The 17,888-nt window shown below is 46.5% G+C and overlaps 1 protein-coding gene across 1 annotated transcript in view; it reads right to left on the bottom strand.

The window, feature by feature from the left end:
• The window catches only part of TG (thyroglobulin), a 234,772-nt gene that overhangs the window by 206,251 nt on the left and 10,633 nt on the right, over nucleotides 1-17,888 (bottom strand). Inside the window, exons 6-11 of the mRNA XM_077167733.1 lie at nucleotides 16,246-16,352; nucleotides 15,667-15,810; nucleotides 15,287-15,472; nucleotides 11,608-12,705; nucleotides 10,584-11,171; nucleotides 1,886-2,125 (exon numbers count right to left, since the gene is read on the bottom strand). Coding sequence (XP_077023848.1) covers nucleotides 1,886-2,125; nucleotides 10,584-11,171; nucleotides 11,608-12,705; nucleotides 15,287-15,472; nucleotides 15,667-15,810; nucleotides 16,246-16,352 — 2,363 coding nt within the window. The remainder of the gene's footprint in view (nucleotides 1-1,885; nucleotides 2,126-10,583; nucleotides 11,172-11,607; nucleotides 12,706-15,286; nucleotides 15,473-15,666; nucleotides 15,811-16,245; nucleotides 16,353-17,888) is intronic.

Below are 17,888 nucleotides of genomic sequence, written 5' to 3'. Positions count from 1 at the left end.
CAGGGTACACATGATAGGTTCATCAAAAGAGATGACAGGTGCTGGGTACCACACTCTAGTTACCCCGGCTCAGCAGTGTAACTTTCCTCCTGTGTGCCTCCCCAGTCTCATAGGTGCTAGGACGTCACCACCATGTTCTACTGGCCAAAGACACTCTGCGGCCCTCACTCTGTCCTTGCCCAGAACCCTCTGTACCTAGACACCTGAGACCCAGAGGCCCAGAGCACAGCGCTCCTCCATGACGGCCGAGGGTCCCTTTGCATCTCAAGGGATTCTGAGAAAACACCAGCACCCAGATCCTTCTCTGTGGACCCTTCCTCTTTTCTCTGCAGCCTCAGACATGCAAACTCAGGGCTTGTGGCTACTTGGAGGGGACTTCCTTGGCTTAACTTCTGAAGAAAACGTCATACCATCAGTAAGTACTGATGGCACCGGCGACACGCTCCCCCTTCCTCTTATGTCTCCCTCCATCACCCAAGCTGTCACGACTGAAGGGACACCTATCCCACTTCTCTCTTTTGTTACATCAAGTCCTGCCCATGTACAACATTTCAAACTGATATCTTGTCAAAAGCAGAAGCCCCCAAGAAACAGAGTAAAAGGCACCTGAGCCTTGAGGGAAGGGAAGAGTAAAAGAAGGGGAGGGAGAAAGCAGGCAGGGTGTTTGCCCAGGACGCGCTGGGCTCCCGCTGGGCGCTGAGCGCTACACAGGCCCCAGGGGCAGGAAGCGAACAGGGCATGGGGCCCAGGCTCCAAAAGGGATGCCGGTTGGAGGGGAAAGGAGGAAAACACATTGCCCTTCGAGCATCTGCCATGGGGGTTGGAGAGCAAAAACGATGAAGGCCCACCCCCCGCCGGAGGCTGAAATCCCAGGAAGGGAAAAGCAGAAGCGTGTGCTGCAGTAGATGTGGCCGGGGGCACCTGCTTCGCCGTGTTGGGATCCAGGCCCAGAGAACGCGCAGAGAATTACATCAGGATAAGTCGACAGCAGGTGGGGACACGGGCACAGCCTGCAAACAGCTGAATCACTGGGTCCTGCCAAGTGGGGTGGGGTCAGCAAGAAAACTGGTTTGGGGGGTCGGACCCTCCTGCCAGAGCAGGCTGCAGGCGTGGAGGAGGGTGGGGGCTCTCAGTTGAAGCAGCGCTGGGCTCTGACCCCAGCAGGAAGGGCGCAGCGGGCAGGGGAGCAGACCGCGTGGGTCCCTTCCATGCCCACCAGCTACCAACTGGGTGAATGTGAGAAGGTGATTGAACACCAGACTCAGTTTCCCCATCTGTAAATAATGCCAGACAGCGACACCAGCATCGTTCCCAGAGAACCATCAGAGGACTAAATGCAAAGACCTGGTAAATGCCTGGACAGGTGTGAGGGTCTGCTAGTCCTGAGTCTACTCCTCTTTAATAACAAGCAGGTGAAAACTCCCGCCTTAGGGAGTTCCTAAGAGGATTAAATGAGATCATATGTGCCAGGCCCCTGAAACCCAATAGATCCTCAGGACAGAGGATCCCTCTCCCTCCCACTTTATGGGGCACCTGAATCCTTGGAAGAGGAGTGTGCATCGGGCCGCACCGGGACAGGTGCATGGGCTCGGGCTGGGCCCTCACTTGACAACAGGAATGTTTGGCTTCAGAGGGGGCTGGAGGCACCACCCGTACCTCACGTGGGCACCGGCCCCAGCCTGCTCGAGCGCAAGGACGAGGGTGCACACCTGCAGAGCAGGAGGCCGGGGAAGCCCATGCTGGCTTTGACCAGGGTCATGACCCGTTTCAGCTTTCATTTCCTAGGAACTCATCAGTCTGGGGAAACCAAGGCTGACGAGAAGCTAATGCAACTTTCGCTTCCCCAAGGAGGTGGAACGATGAACCTGGCGTGCACAACACTCACTGGACTGAGCTGCCAAACGGAGGGCGTAATCACTCCCACTCAGAAACTCCTCGGAGAAGGCCCCGTAGGGGGAGAAGGGCGGGGTGAGCGACAGTTCCTCCGGGGTCAGCTGGATGCCCTTGGCTGCCAGGAAACTCTCTCCCAGGGGGAACTGAGAGCTGTTAGAAGCCACGACGATCTCTTCTGCTTCCTGAAGGAACCGCAGGACATGCAGCTTCACTTCCTCACAGGAGCCGGGACCTAGGAGGAGAGCAGTGCACATGGACTCAGCGCCACGGACAGCGCCTGTGGCCCCGACACACACGCGCACGCACACGCACGCACATACATGCGCACACACGGTTCTGCCTTAGGGGCTTCCTCTGCACCAGCTGTTTCCACAACCGGCATGTGCTTTCTGTTTTGCCTCCCAGTGTATGGCGGGCTTACCATGTAAGAATATCACTAACAGCTCCTGTTTCCTTCCTGCCAGGCAGGGCACCAACAGCTCCCCGCCGATGCAAGCACAGATGGTGCCACACCAGACCGCACTTCCAGACTCCAGGCCAACGGCCGCCAACACTTTTTTTTTTTTTCCTTCGGAGAAGATTTTATTCTAAATGAGCCCACAATATTATGTCTAATTATCTTTTTTTTTTATTAACGGAAAAAAGAAATTAACCCAACATTTAGAAATCATACCATTCTACATATGCAATCAGTAATTCCTAACATGATCACATAGATGCGTGATCATCGTTTCTTAGTACACTTGCATCGGTTTAGAAGAACTAGCAACACAACAGAAAAAGATATAGAATGTTAATATAGAGAAAAGAAATAAAAGTAATAATAATAGTAAAAAAAAAAAACCTATATCTCAGATGCAGCTTCATTCAGTGTTTTAACAAGATTACTTTACAATTAGGTATTATTGTGCTGTCCATTTTTGAGTTTTTGTATCTAGTCCTGTTGCACTGTCTGTATCCCTTCAGCTCCAATTACCCATTATCTTACCTTGTTTCTCCTGCTGGACTCTGTTACCAATGACATATTCCAAGCTTATTCTCTAATGTCCGTTCACATCAGTGGGACCATACAGTATTTGTCTTTTACTTTTTGGCTAGACTCACTCAGCATAATGTTCTCTAGGTCCATCCATGTTATTACATGCTTCATAAGTTTATCCTGTCTTAAAGCTGCATAATATTCCATCGTATGTATATACCACAGTTTGTTTAGCCACTCGTCTGTTGATGGACATTTTGGCTGTTTCCATCTCTTTGCAATTGTAAATAACGCTGCTATAAACATTGGTGTGCAAATGTCCGTTTGTGTCTTTGCCCTTAAGTCCTTTGAGTAGATTCCCAGCAATGGTATTGCTGGGTCGTATGGCAATTCTATATTCAGCTTTTTGAGGAACCGCCAAACTGCCTTCCACAGTGGTTGCACCATTTGACATTCCCACCAACAGTGGATAAGTGTGCCTCTTTCTCCGCATCCTCTCCAGCACTTGTCATTTTCTGTTTTGTTGATAATGGCCATTCTGGTGGGTGTGAGATGATATCTCATTGTGGTTTTGATTTGCATTTCTCTAATGGCCAGGGACATTGAGCATCTCTTCATGTGCCTTTTGGCCATTTGTATTTCCTCTTCTGATAGGTGTCTGTTCAAGTCTTTTTCCCATTTTGTAATTGGGTTGGCTGTCTTTTTGTTGTTGAGTTGAACAATCTCTTTATAGATTCTGGATACTAGGCCTTTATCTGATATGTCATTTCCAAATATTGTCTCGCATTGTGTAGGCTGTCTTTCTACTTTCTTGATGAAGTTCTTTGATGCACAAAAGTGTTTAATTTTGAGGAGATCCCATTTCTTTCTTTCTTTCTTCAGTGCTCTTGCTTTAGGTTTAAGGTCCATAAAACCGCCTCCAACTGTAAGTTTCATAAGATATCTCCCTACATTTTCCTCTAACTGTTTTATGGTCTTAGACCTAATGTTTAGATCTTTGATCCATTTTGAGTTAACTTTTGTATAGGGTGTGAGATATGGGTTCTCTTTCATTCTTTTGCATATGGATACCCAGTTCTCTAGGCACCATTTATTGAAGAGACTGTTCTGTCCCAGGTGAGTTGGCTTGACTGCCTTATCAAAGATCAAATGTCCATAGATGAGAGGGTCTATATCTGAGCACTCTATTCAATTCCATTGGTCGATATGTCTATCTTTATGCCAATACCATGCTGTTTTGACCACTGTGGCTTCATAATATGCCTTAAAGTCAGGCAGCGTGAGACCTCCAGCTTCGTTTTTTTACCTCAAGATGTTTTTAGCAATTCGGGGCACCCTGCCCTTCCAGATAAATTTGCTTATTGGTTTTCTTATTTCTGAAAAATAAGTTGTTGGGATTTTGATGGGTATTCCATTGAATCTGTAAATCAATTTAGGTAGGATTGACATCTTAACTATATTTAGTCTTCCAATCCATGAACACGGTATGCCCTTCCATCTATTTAGGTCTTCTGTGATTTCTTTTAACAGTTTTTTGTAGTTTTCTTTATATAGGTTTTTTGTCTCTTCAGTTAAATTTATTCCTAGGTATTTCATTCTTTTAGTTGCAATTGTAAATGGGATTCATTTCTTGATTTCCCCCTCAGCTTGTTCATTACTAGTGTATAGAAATGCTACAGATTTTTGAATGTTGATCTTGTAACCTGCTACTTTGCTGTACTCATTTATTAGCTCTAGTAGTTTTGTTGTGGATTTTTTTGGGTTTTCGATGTATAGTATCATATCGTCTGCAAACAGTGATAGTTTTTTTTTTTTTTTTTTTTTAAAGGAAAGACAGAGAGAAGGAAGGAAGGATAGAAGGAAGGAAGGAAGGAAGAAAGGGAAACATTTTTAAACATTTTCTTGTTTTATTGTATTCTGTTTCTCCGTTTTTGTTACATGGGCTGGGGCCGGGAATCGAACCGAGGTCCTCCGGCATAGCAGGCAAGCACTTTGCCCGCTGAGCCACCGCGGCCCGCCCATCAGTGATAGTTTTACTTCTTCCTTTCCAATTTTGATGCCTTGTATTTCTTTTTCTTGTCTAATTGCTCTGGCGAGAACCTCTAACACAATGTTGAATAATAGTGGTGATAGTGGACATCCTTGTCTTGTTCCTGATCTTAGGGGGAAAGTTTTCAATTTTTCCCCATTGAGGATGATATTAGCTGTGGGTTTTTCATATATTCCCTCTATCATTTCAAGGAAGTTCCCTTGTATTCCTATCTTTTGAAGTGTTTTCAACAGGAAAGAATATTGAATCTTGTCAAATGCCTTCTCTGCATCAATTGAGATGATCATGTGATTTTTCTGCTTTGATTTGTTGATATGGTGTATTACATTAATTGATTTTCTTATGTTGAACCATTCTTGCATACCTGGGATGAATCCTACTTGGTCATGATGTATAATTCTTTTAATGTGTTGTTGGATACGATTTGCTAGAATTTTATTGAGGATTTTTGCATCTATATTCATTAGAGAGATTGGTCTGTAGTTTTCTTTTTTTGTAATATCTTTGCCTGGTTTTGGTATGAGGGTGATGTTGGCTTTATAGAATGAATTAGGTAGTTTTCCCTCCACTTCGATTTTTTTGAAGAGTTTGAGGAGAGTTGGTACTAATTCTTTCTGGAATGTTTGATAGAATTCACATGTGAAGCCGTCTGGTCCTGAACTTTTCTTTTTAGGGAACTTTTGAATGACTAATTCAATTTCTTTACTTGTGATTGGTTTGTTGAGGTCATCTATTTCTTCTTGAGTCAAAGTTGGTTGTTCATGTCTTTCCAGGAACCCATCCATTTCATCTAAATTGTTGTATTTATTAGCATAAAGTTGTTCATAATATCCTGTTATTACCTCCTTTATTTCTGTGAGGTCAGTAGTTATGGCTCCTCTTCCATTTCTGATCTTATTTATTTGTATCCTCTCTCTTCTTCTTTTTGTCAATCTTGCTAAGGGCCCATCAATCTTATTGATTTTCTCATAGAACCAACTTCTGGTCTTACTGATTTTCTCTGTTGTTTTCATGTTTTCAATTTCATTTATTTCTGCTCTAATCTTTGTTATTTCTTTCCTTTTGCTTGCTTTGGGATTAGTTTGCTGTTCTTTCTCCAGTTCTTCCAAGTGGACAGTTAATTCCTGAATTTTTGCCTTTTCTTCTTTTCTGATATAGGCATTTAGGGCAATAAATTTCCCTCTTAGCACTGCCTTTGCTGCATCCCATAAGTTTTGATATGTTGTGTTTTCATTTTCATTCGCCTCAAGGTATTTACTAATTTCTCTTGTAATTTCTTCCTTGACCCACTCGTTGTTTAAGAGTGTGTTGTTGAGCCTCCACGTATTTGTGAATTTTCTGGCACTCTGCCTATTATTGATTTCCAACTTCATTCCTTTATAATCCGAGAAAGTGTTGTGTATGATTTCAATCTTTTTAAATTTGTTAAGACTTGCTTTGTGACCCAGCATATGGTCTATCTTTGAGAATGATCCATGAGCACTTGAGAAAAAGGTGTATCCTGCTGTTGTGGGATTTAATGTCCTATAAATGTCTAAGTCTAGCTCATTTACAGTAATATTCAGATTCTCTATTTCTTTATTGATCCTCTGTCTAGATGTTCTGTCCATTGATGAGAGTGGTGAATTGAAGTCTCCAACTATTATGGTATATGAGTCTATTTCCCTTTTCATTGTTTGCAGTGTATTCCTCACGTATTATGGGGTATTCTGGTTCGGTGCGTAAATATTTATGATTGTTATGTCTTCTTGTTTAATTCTTCCTTTTATTAGTAGATAGTGTCCTTCTTTGTCTCTTTTAACTGTTTTACATTTGAAGTCTAATTTGTTGGATATTAGTGTAGCCACTCCTGCTCTTTTCTGGTTGTTATTTGCATGAAATATCTTTTCCCAACCTTTCACTTTTAACCTATATTTATCTTTGGGTCTAAGATGTGTTTCCTGTAGACAGCATATAGAAGGATCCTGTTTTTTAATCCATTCTGCAATCTATGTCTTTTGATTGGGGAATTCAGTCCATTAACATTTAGTGTTATTACTGTTTGGATAATATTTTCCTCTAACATTTTGCCTTTTGTATTATATATATCATATCTGATTTTCCTTCTTTCTACACTCTTCTCCATACCTCTCTCTTCTGTCTTTTCATATCTGACTCTAGTGCTCCCTTTAGTATTTCTTGCAGAGCTGGTCTCTTGGTCACAAATTCTCTCAGTGACTTTTTGTCTGAGAATGTTTTAATTTCTCCCTCATTTTTGAAGGACAATTTTGCTGGATATAGGAGTCTTAGTTGGCAGTTTTTCTCATTTGTAATTTAAATATATCATCCCACTGTCTTCTAGCTTCCATGGTTTCTGCTGAGAAATCTACACATAGTCTTATTGGGTTGCCCTTGTATGTGATGGATTGTTTTTCTCTTGCTGCTTTCAAGATCCTCTCTTTGTCTTTGACCTCTGACATTCTAACTAGTAAGTGTCTTGGAGAACGCCTATTTGGGTCTAATCTCTTTGGGGTGCGCTGCACTTCTTGGATCTGTAATTTTAGGTCTTTCATAAGAGTTGGGAAATTTTCAGTGATAATTTCTTCCATTAGTTTTTCTCCTCCTTTTCCCTTCTCTTCTCCTTCTGGGACACCCACAACACGTATATTTGTGCGGTTCATATTGTCCTTGAGTTCCCTGATACCCTGTTCAAATTTTTCCATTCTTTTCCGGATAGTTTCTGTTTCTTTTTGGAATTCAGATGTTCCATCCTCCAAATCACTAATTCTATCTTCTATCTCTTTAAATCTATCATTGTAGGTATCCATTGTTTTTTCCATCTTTTCTACTTTATCCTTCACTTCCATAAGTTCTGTGATTTGTTTTTTCAGTTTTTCTATTTCTTCTTTTTGTTCAGCCCATGTCTTCTTCATGTCCTCCCTCAATTTATCGATTTCGTTTTTGAAGAGGTTTTCCATTTCTGTTCGTATAGTCAGCATTAGTTGTCTCAGCTCCTGTATCTCATTTGAACTATTGGTTTGTTCCTTTGACTGGGCCATATTTTCAATTTTCTGAGCGTGATCCGTTATCTTCTGCTGGCGTCTGGGCATTTAGTCAGATTTCCCTGGGTGTTGGACCCAACAGGTTGGAAGATTTTTCTGTGAAATCTCTGGGTTCTGTTTTTCTTATCCTTCCCAGTAGGTGGCGCTCGTGGCACACGTTTGTCTGCGGGTCCCACCAGTAAAAGGTGCTGTGGGTCCTTTAACTTTGGAAAACTCTCGCCGTGGGGGAGGTTCGCCAGCCGAAGCGTCTTGGAAGAATGCCTGCCGGCCCGGGGGTCCGAAAGCGGGGAGGGTCGCTGGTCGCCGCAGCCCGGGAGAGCGCCCGTCCGAATTTCCTAGTAGGCCCAGGGCGCCAAGCGTGGTGGGAGGGCGCCAGCCACCGCAGCCCGGGAGAGTGCACCATTCCCAGCAGGGATCCCCCCGGTCACCGTTCTCCGCGGCCTGGGGATTTCCGATCCAATTCTCTCAGTTGGTCCGGGGAGCCACGCGTGGTGGGGGCGCCAGCTGCCACGGCTTGAGGGGACCCTGTGGCTCCTTTATTAATGCCACTATTGGTGTTTGGTTGGACCCAGTCCCTGCCACTGTCGGAAATTCCCTCCTCTCCCTGGAGGGGTGCCGGTCGCCGGCCGCCGCGGCCCAGATAACTCGCCACCGGACCAGGAAGCCGCCTGCGGGGGGGGGGAGCCGGTTGCCGGCCACCGCGGCTTGGGTAGCCCTCTGATCTGAGACTCGTAGCCGGTCCAGGAAGCCGCCCGCAAAAAATGGACACCGGCCGCCGCGGCTTGGGAAACTTGCCTCTCCGAGACTCTCAGCCGGCCCGGGAAGGAGGGAGGGAGGAGCTCCGGCTGCCAGCTTCCACAGCTCGGGGAATCGCGCGCCGCTCGGGGATCTCACCGCAGCAGAGTCTCGCAGTCAGTCCAGCCAGTCCAGACTGGGGTACGCTGTGTGTCCATTCCCTGCCGTGGCCCCGGGAGCTGTTCTGCACTGTTTCTGTTCACCTAGTAGTTGCTCTGGAGGAGGAACTAAGACACGCATACCTTACTAAGCTGCCATCTTGGCCCCTCGCCGCCAACACTTTTGATCACATCCTTCTGTCCACAAAAGAGTTTGAAATGCACCCCCAAATATATGTATTTCTTTATTTCTAAAGCGTATACCACTCTAATATGGTGCAGTTTTCTCAGCTGTTTCAGCTTAACCCTTAATTGCAAAAACAAAAATAGAACTTTAACAGGATGGACTAAAATGCCAAATACAGCAGAAGTTCTAGTCTTTGTGTCCTAATGGATCATTGTGTACCCTGGTTACCTCCTCCACAGCTTCCTGTTGCTCAGTGGAAAGGCTGGATGCTTTGGGACCTCCAGCCATGCCCGGCTCAGTATTCAAGCCACACTGAGTAAGACAGCCTACAATGACCAGGTCCTTTTGGTGGCAACTACTCAGGCCCCTAAAATGGCATGCAAAGAGGACCAAATTCGGTCGTACAGCCTCTAAAAGGATGGGATTCTCCCAGTGTAGGAGACCTGACCATGAGGTATGGAAAATGATGCCATAGGAATCCCCCCAATAAGACTTACCATGTAACACTCATATTTAGCAATGACGCATTGACTTTGGGGGCAGGCCATTGCTAAAACCTAACGTATAAATGGACAGTCCTGGTGGTGTTGAGTCACCAGCCTGTTCAAAATGCCCAGAGTACTAGTGTTTCCTTTCACCCAACATTTTAAAAATCCAGTTTTTGTTAAAGCCTAAACTTTGGCTAATGTTAAAATAATCTGATTAATTTAAAGTTATCCATAAAGGAATGGGCAGTGTGATGTTTTGCAGTGAAGGAATTGAGAGAGTTCAGTGGACCTGAACAGCTGCTCCCTACGTCTCTGTGCCATCAGGAACTGCTAGAGAGATTCTGATTTGATACTAAGTGTATTAAATCTGTCTGGTTGTTCTTTCAAATTGCTGCATGACTATTTGGTAATGACATTTTCATTTAAGTTGCAAAGAATCAAACTCATTCCTTTTAGCCATGTCTGCCTGCCTAAGTGTCTCTATGTCTAGCTGCCACAAGGCTGAATTTACAGGCCCCTTTCAGCAGCTCTCCAGTGAGTCCTTTAATTAAACCCCTCAGGTATACGAAAGGCACTTGGTAAGCAGAAGCACTTCCTGAGGACTCAAGCCCCCAGCAATGCGCCCTGTGAGGGTCGCAGGGCTGCCACAACTCGCTGATGAGTCCACACTGGTTCGTTCTCCTGCGTTAGGAGAGAATGCTGAGGCACGGGTCAGAGGAGGGCAAAGGCCAGGCTGTGGCAGTTACAGCCTTCATCAGGCCTAGGACAGTGCTTTGCACCCAGACGACATCCAAGAAAAACTTGAGGCATTGATTTAAATAATTCTATTTTAAAATCTTTTAAATGAGCTATATTACCTTTGCCAACACCTGGCTGCGCAGATTCGGAGAAGTCATTTCCCCTCTACGAGCCATACAGTGGAAGACTGTGTGTGGCCATCTCTAAACTCAATTTCAGCTTTGACACTCAATACCCTCCAGCCAGACATCCCTTTAAAACAAACAAACAAACAACAAAGACAACAGAACATTTCTTCCCATGAGTTGACTCACATGCTGGGACCATGCCTGGCTCAGCCTGGGTTCCCTCTAGTACTTGACCAACCTCGTCCACACACCAGCAGCTCCGAAGGTCAAAGTGGGCCAAAGGAATGCTAAAGTCTGTGTAGGGCCCTGGGTATCGGCTACGCTGGCCACTTAGGAGCTGCCAAAAGAGGTAAGGCTCCAGGAGGATGTTCCCTCCAGGCTGGGTGAGGTTGCCTTCCAACACAGCCCGTGGGACATCTTGGAGAGAAGGGTATCTTGCCAGTACTGGGAAGACGTCTTGTTGCCCAGTCTCATAGAGACTTTGAATGAAGAGACGGAAGCTTTTAGAAGCCGCTTCTTTATGGCTCATGATCTTCTTTAGCAACTCGGCAGGGGTCAGCTGCTGGTCTCCGGTGCTCCGAGCCACCCACCGCTCGTACAACTCGAAGGCCTGCTCGGGGGGCCCGTTGCACTGCACTCGTCTCCACTGCCCTACTGCACTGCACTGTGGAATATAGACGCTGGAGAGGGCGGGCAGCCTGCTGGAATTGCAGAGCAGGGTCCGCACCGCCCCGAGGAAGGCCTGCTCAGCCTGCAGCTGGCAGGGAGTGGGGCCTGTGGAGATACAGTGAATAGGAATGTCAGCTTAAGAAGCGAAATAGGCCCAAAAGACCAAGCTGGAATCCCTTAACAGTCCAAAGCACCTAAATCCTGATGTAACTATAGAAGTCGCATCAGCCTTAAATTCACAAATAGCATCTAGATAGATGGACAACCCATTCGCTAAATGTCCACTGTGGAGACCAGCAATCACCGGCCCTGTGTAAAAGCAGGGGGCGGGTCTGTAAGGCCACATGAATCTCTCTGTACGCTACATAGAATGGTTGGCAATGTCCAGATTGTTCTGGATAATTTTTTAATTAATCAGCTATTTTTTCCATTAGCTGAAGTCTGGGCTTTAAGCATGAGTGGATTTTTTTTCTGGATAATTTTGTGTGAGGGCCAGAGAGAGGCTCAGGAGGATCACAGAGGGCACACCCAACAGACTTACACTGCTTGGATTCGCCAATCAAACTCCGAGTTCCAGGAATGGCCTGGCCTTCTGCATCAACACAGTAGCACTCAGAATTGAAGCACTGGACAGGCAGGAAATGTCCGTCACTGGTACAAGAAGGGACAGGCAGGCTAGATCCAGCAGCCTGGCTGCCTAGGAGGCCTTGCATGCGTGCCCTTTGCTTCTCACACTCTGTGGGGCACCTGGGTCGTCCACCTCTAACTCTCGAGCCGGGAAGTTCTTTGCCCTGGGAATCCACACACCAGCACTCTCCAGCAGAGCACTGGACATCATCATAGCTGCCTTCTGCTGTGCAGGATGGGACAAAAAGCCTTCTGGGGGGCTGCTCACAGACCTGGGAGCTGAGCGCCATTCCCATCACATCACCTAAATCCCTGGCTATGTCTTCCGGCACAGAAATAGCATGCTGCAAGAAAAGAAGGAATTCTGGAAGTTCCAGGAGAGAAGCAAGGAATTTCAGAGCATTTTGGTTCTCCCGTAAGTTAACTTCAAAGCCAAAGCTGCCCACAATTGGCTTATTCATAGCAATGTCCTTCATGGAGGTGTCAGGACTTTCCATGGAAAGATTGGAGTCAGATTCCACAGAGAGCTGCTTGGCCAGATCAAGGCCGCCTCCATTCCTGAGGCTTGGGAGGCCAAGTTGCTGGAAAAACTGACTGAAGTTAAATGTGCCTCTTGTGCCAAGAGCTCCAGACAAGTTAAACTGGCCGGCGTTCACCAAAAACTTTCCTCCAAAGAGGTTTTGCTGTAGCTGCTTTGGGTTGGTGGTAAACTGGAGGGCAAGGCGAGCCAGCTCTCTGGAGGGAAAAATCGCCCGGATGGCTTCTTTGAGAAGACTTTCTGCGGCAGAAAACTGTTTATCCTGTCCTACCAGCATTGGGCGCAGAAGCCCAGAGTCAACAAACAGCTCCTTGAACAAGGGTGGGCAGGATGTGGCAAAGCGGGCGTCTCTCTGGGAGACCTGGCTTTCCTCGGGAGAAAACAGCACGTTCTGCAGGCTACGGGACACAGGGGGCCCAAAGTAGAGTCTGGACAAAGCCTGCTGCCTTTCCGCAGCACAGGATCTGCTCGCAGCTGCAGGGGGATGGAGCAGACGGGAGAAAAGGAGTTAACATTACAGCAATCATCAATCATGAAACAACCCCTCAGACCTTTCTTGTAGAAAGATGCCAAACTAGTCCATCAAAACCACATACACCAAGAAAAAAACACATACACAATGGATGTGCAGTTATTCCCCAAACCATATTACCCCCCACCCCATTTCATGCCAAAAATTTGAATAAAAAGTATTACTTATTAAAAAAAACCACACATGATATGTACCTCTCTCTTTTCCTTGCCATTTTCTCTTTTCCTTCCCTCTGAGCTGCATCATGGCAGCTGATTTTGGGCGTGAATATTCCCATTGACAGGGCCACCTCTCCTGGCCATCATTCGATGGCTGACCCCATCTAAACAAGGCTCATGGACACTGGAAAATTCTGAAAATCTAACCACATTCACCAAAAAAATCCCTATTTTTTCTTAATGAATGGTTGCTTTCCAGCACCCTCTTGGAATTCTTAATTGGCTTTAATGCTCTATAGTATATAGATTAATGAACTGCACACTTCTCTGTGCAGCCCTGATTCTTCCTTGTGGTTCAGTCTTGCCTAAAGCACCTAGTTTAGAGTCTCTTTGAGGACATGAACCACCTCTCAAAGTTCTGTTAGTATTTCCTATAATAACCAATAACGTCCACCCAGAAAACACTTTCTTCTACAGCGATCGCTTCAGTCAACTCCAAATATGGTCTGGTCATTGGAAGTGAAGATTCTAGGTTGACTGTAATTAGCATAAGGAAAAAAAATGCAAACCTCAAATACCGTTTGGCTGTCTCAGTTGCGCGGGTAGAAGTAAGTGAGTTCCATTTTTCTCTATAAAACTGCAAATATTAGAGGAACTTTTCAACCCCCATGCCTCCACTTTTAAAAAATAATTCTCTTCCCTTGGTGACATGGAAGCCAAAAACGGAAGGCGGCCAGTTTCCCTGTGTTACTGGGCAACAGAGAACTGGAGCGCGTGGTCGGGGTGGGGGCGGGCCCGGCAGTGTCAGAACACATAATGCGTCTCACGATGCCGTCAAAGCTTCCTTTAATGGATATAACAGGGAGGTATGGAAGAAATAAACGTCACTGTTTTGTCCATTCCCTCTCCAAATGAGGAGCACATCCCTTCCACCACATGTTATGTGCTGTTACCAAAACAACGACATTCAGATATTGGTTCCATGTGGCACTTGTTTCCACGGGAATGAGACAGACATATGAGTGGATGGAACCATATGATCCCTGCAGTTAGGAGACCTATAGTTTTAATTTGGAAAATCATAGACCATAACTTTGGTTTTACTTTGGAAAATCATAGCTCTTCATTTCCATCTAGAAATTGGAAAGCACAATATTCTCTAGGCTTTAATAGAACTGAAATGTGATTGTAAATACCATAAAGGCAGCACATCAACATTCCTTTTTGTACATTCTCACACTTACGGGTGGAGTACTCTCAAACTGTGCAGAACATTGAAAACACTAAGTTGGAGAAATCGGATGACTCAGAAATTACTGAATAAACATTAAATGCATCTGCTCAGGAGTCACACCCAGGCCCGCACCCCCTCCGCGGCTCATACCTTGCCTCTAATCCACCCAGGTCGCCCAGGTCGGCAGCCTACAGGGGCGTTGGATCCCCCCCTCCCCGCGCCCCTGGCGGCCAGTGGGCGTGTCCTCGCAGGATGCAACGGTGTCCTCCTGACATGTCCCAGGCCCACCCCTTCTCCCCAGCTCTCTCTTCTGGACACTGGGGTGACCTTTGGCTTCTTCCATTGCCTCCTGCCTCACGCTCTCTTGATCTCACCTCCAAAATTCTGGGGGGACCTTATTCACACTCAAAACTCACCCGGGCCCCTTCCAGCTTAAATCTCTGCACATCCTCTGCTGACTTCTTGGCTGAAGTCCCCAAGCTTTGGTTATGGCATTAACGACCTCATTGCCCTCTCCCCGCCTTTCTCCCCAGATTCTTCACTTGCACAGTGCCACTCTGATCATGTACCAACCATTTGACTTTTGCTCTATCCTTCTTGCAGATTCAGAACGTCCATTCGCCTGTTAACGGGTCTTGTTTATATCCCGAGCACTTTGTTACTGCTCTCTCTATAGAGAACACTTTTTCTTACTTTCCCCTTGAGAAAATGTCTTTAACCTAGAAGACTGTGATCAAGTATCACCTCTTCTAGGAAGCCTTCCTAGTTGCCTCCTCAGGCCACTGCGAGGCAGCGTCGCCCCTCCCTGTTTTATGCACTCTCAGTGGTCTGTGCACACTTCTCTCACAGCATCTGTAAACTTGAATTCTCCTGTCTTTGTCTCCCCCTATGAGCATCCCAGTGTTCTCTGAGCTCCCTGGACAATCAGCCACACCTGACAGAGGTGAAGGAACAGGTTGGACGTGAATGCTGAGAAACTGGGTTTTGGGCCTAGTGGGTGTGAAGGTCTGGGGGGTACACTCAGAAGGCAGTTGAATTAGTGGGTCTGGAGCTCAAAGGGAGTTTGGGTAGAGAAAGAGTTAACCAAACATGAGCGTAATCAGGTAATAAGGAGCTTGAGGGGAAACCCACCGCACAGTGGCGGGGGTCGTCGCTGCCGGGTCCCGTGGATCTGCCCTCCTTTGGCGTCCACACACCAGCATGACCCTTCCCTCGAGCACTGCACAGGACGGAAGTCCCCATCGCGGCCGCAGGTTGGGATATAGGGGTGACCAAAGCTGGTGGCAGTAAACCGCTCCACTTCGCATTTCGTGGGGCCTGCAAGAAACCCATGCAGTGAAGGAAAAGACAGTCTGAGCAATGTTTGGCATGTTTACAACACGCACGGCTTTTTGCTATTCAAACTTTTTAGACCCCCACGCTCCCTCTGGCCCAGCAGTCACAGAAACTTTACAGCCCAGGTGGCTTCGTTCTGCAAAATCCCGCACGGCTGTGGGCAGCCACTCACTCACAGCGGAACCTGCCGGAGGTGACCAGCTGCACTGCGAGGAACCGTCGCTGCAGTAGCCGGTACAGGGTGGTTTCAGCGAAGGTGGTGGCCAGGTCCAAACCAGCAAAAATGGTATCATAAATCTCATCCAGCAGCAGCTCCAAACCTGGGCAGAAACAGGCACGTTTCAGGGACTGGGCCCCTCAAGAAAGGAAGTCCTGACCTTGCTGTGCGAACAGATATTAAGCAGCTGGGACGTTCGCCAGCATCATCACACATCAGGTCTGGACACACGTGATCGTTCCCAAAGTCGCACAGCCTGGTGCAGTTGTGCGGTTTGTTGACAGCACAGAGGAGCAGCCCTGGGAGAGGAACTGAGCCCTCCCTGGGCTCTCCTTGCCAGGCCAGGCCACGGCGACAGCCCCACGTGGGCAGGTAGCTGCAAGGCGCACAGATGAGGTGACGGCATGCCATGTCCTCATCACCACCCCAGCAACCCGGCAGCACCAGGCGGTCAGCGGGGTCTCCAGTGTCCAGGCCGCAAGACCTCGGCCCTCGGCCCCGGTGACTCCCAGCCCCTCGTGCCCACTATTGCACATACCTGTCTCGGCCAGCTGCCGGCCTTGGCTGTCAGCACAGTGGCAATACCCAGACACCTCGGGGAATCTGCTCCGAAAGGAACTGAAGGTCAGGAATGCGTCTGGAAATCTAAAAGAGAATTAGATTTATGGTCGCCATTTCACAAAAGGCAAGTCATCACCGGCTCTTTCTGGAGCAATCCACAAACATGGCCAGGTCTCCATCTGGGGAAAAGGACTGTCAGCTTTTCAACTGTAGTCCGTGTGCTCCCTGCTCCCTGCAGTAAATGCATTTCTCTTCTAAACTGCTGTCACCGGGCCAGAGCTAGGCAGGCTCCTGGAAAATAAAGCTGTGCTTAGCTGTGGTCTACTAATCAGCCACTTTGCCCACTCATGGCATTTGAACAATTTGTGCCCATGCATTTGTCTCGCAGAATCAGGCAGAAAACAGATGATGAGCATCATGCTAACTGGTTCCTTTACCAAGTTATAACTCTGCCCACACAAGGCCAGGCTTTGCTTTAAAACCCAGCGCCCATTTTACATGTCTCCTCCTGGGAGATCACACAACACTAGGGCCCTTTAAAACTTTTTAACAGTTCAAAGAGAAGCCAAATTCCACCATAGGAAATCCTCAAGAAGGAAATGCCCCAGTGCCATGGTTGAAAAAGCACACAATCAACGCAACTCCACTGATGAAGATGCACAGTCCCTTCCACAAGGTGAGGGAGAGTGTGTTTATCTCGGCTGACCCAGGGCTGCTGCAAGGACCTACCTGGCTGTGTTCCCAGTGTGGAAATCACACGACATGACAACTCAAAAGGAGGAGTCCTTCCCACCTGTGATGATTTAGCAACCAGAGAGGAATTTTGCTTCTCTTTACAACACTGAGAGATTTGTTTTCATGCCCTATATAGTAGCACATGAGATCCAAGCAGAATATGTTTCTACCTATGTCTGAAAATATATCCCAAAACGAGCTAGCAGCAGAAGCGGCTATCTGTACAGACGGAAATACTGTTCTGTAATCTACGCTAGCAAAATTTTGAAAACAACCCTCATGCCCCATGATAGGAAAACAAAAAGTAAATCATATTAAAGTGCCTAAATGGAATAAAATACTACAATCAAGGGTGCTAATTCTAAAACTCTAGCCAAAAGGGAGCATGCATAACATTATATAAAATAAGGTAGAATACAAAATGGCATTACATACACTGCAATTATGACTACGTAAATGAGCCAGATTGGAAGGCAGTGTGCTGCATCCCTAGTAACTGCTCCCAGCCTAAGTGCATTAGTGCAATGAGTGTTCACTTGAATGGAAAAGGATAAGCAAACCAAAAGCTACAAAAGCACTGTAGAATTATAGACACACTTTTTTCCCATGGTGTTGGTTTATTATTGTACACATGTGTGTTACATTAAAAAGAACATTATATTGAGTTGCATTCATAAAAACTAAAAATCCACTTTGTCTGGTTGCCCTTGATAAGGGATATATAATGAATTTCATTAGCTAGAACCTAGGACAATTCAGTTTTAAAAGTGCTAGTAGTCGTCAAGTAGTAACTACCATTTGTAGAGAACTACACTTTGTGAAAGACAGTCTGTCAAATGTTTAAGGAACACTGACGCCTGGAAGTAGGTGGTTTCATTACACCCC

The sequence above is a fragment of the Tamandua tetradactyla genome, chromosome 6, assembly GCF_023851605.1.
Source record: "Tamandua tetradactyla isolate mTamTet1 chromosome 6, mTamTet1.pri, whole genome shotgun sequence".
Lineage (NCBI taxonomy): Eukaryota > Metazoa > Chordata > Mammalia > Pilosa > Myrmecophagidae > Tamandua > Tamandua tetradactyla.
Note: the sequence above shows the minus strand (reverse complement) of the source record. Positions and strands in the feature narration are given on the sequence as shown.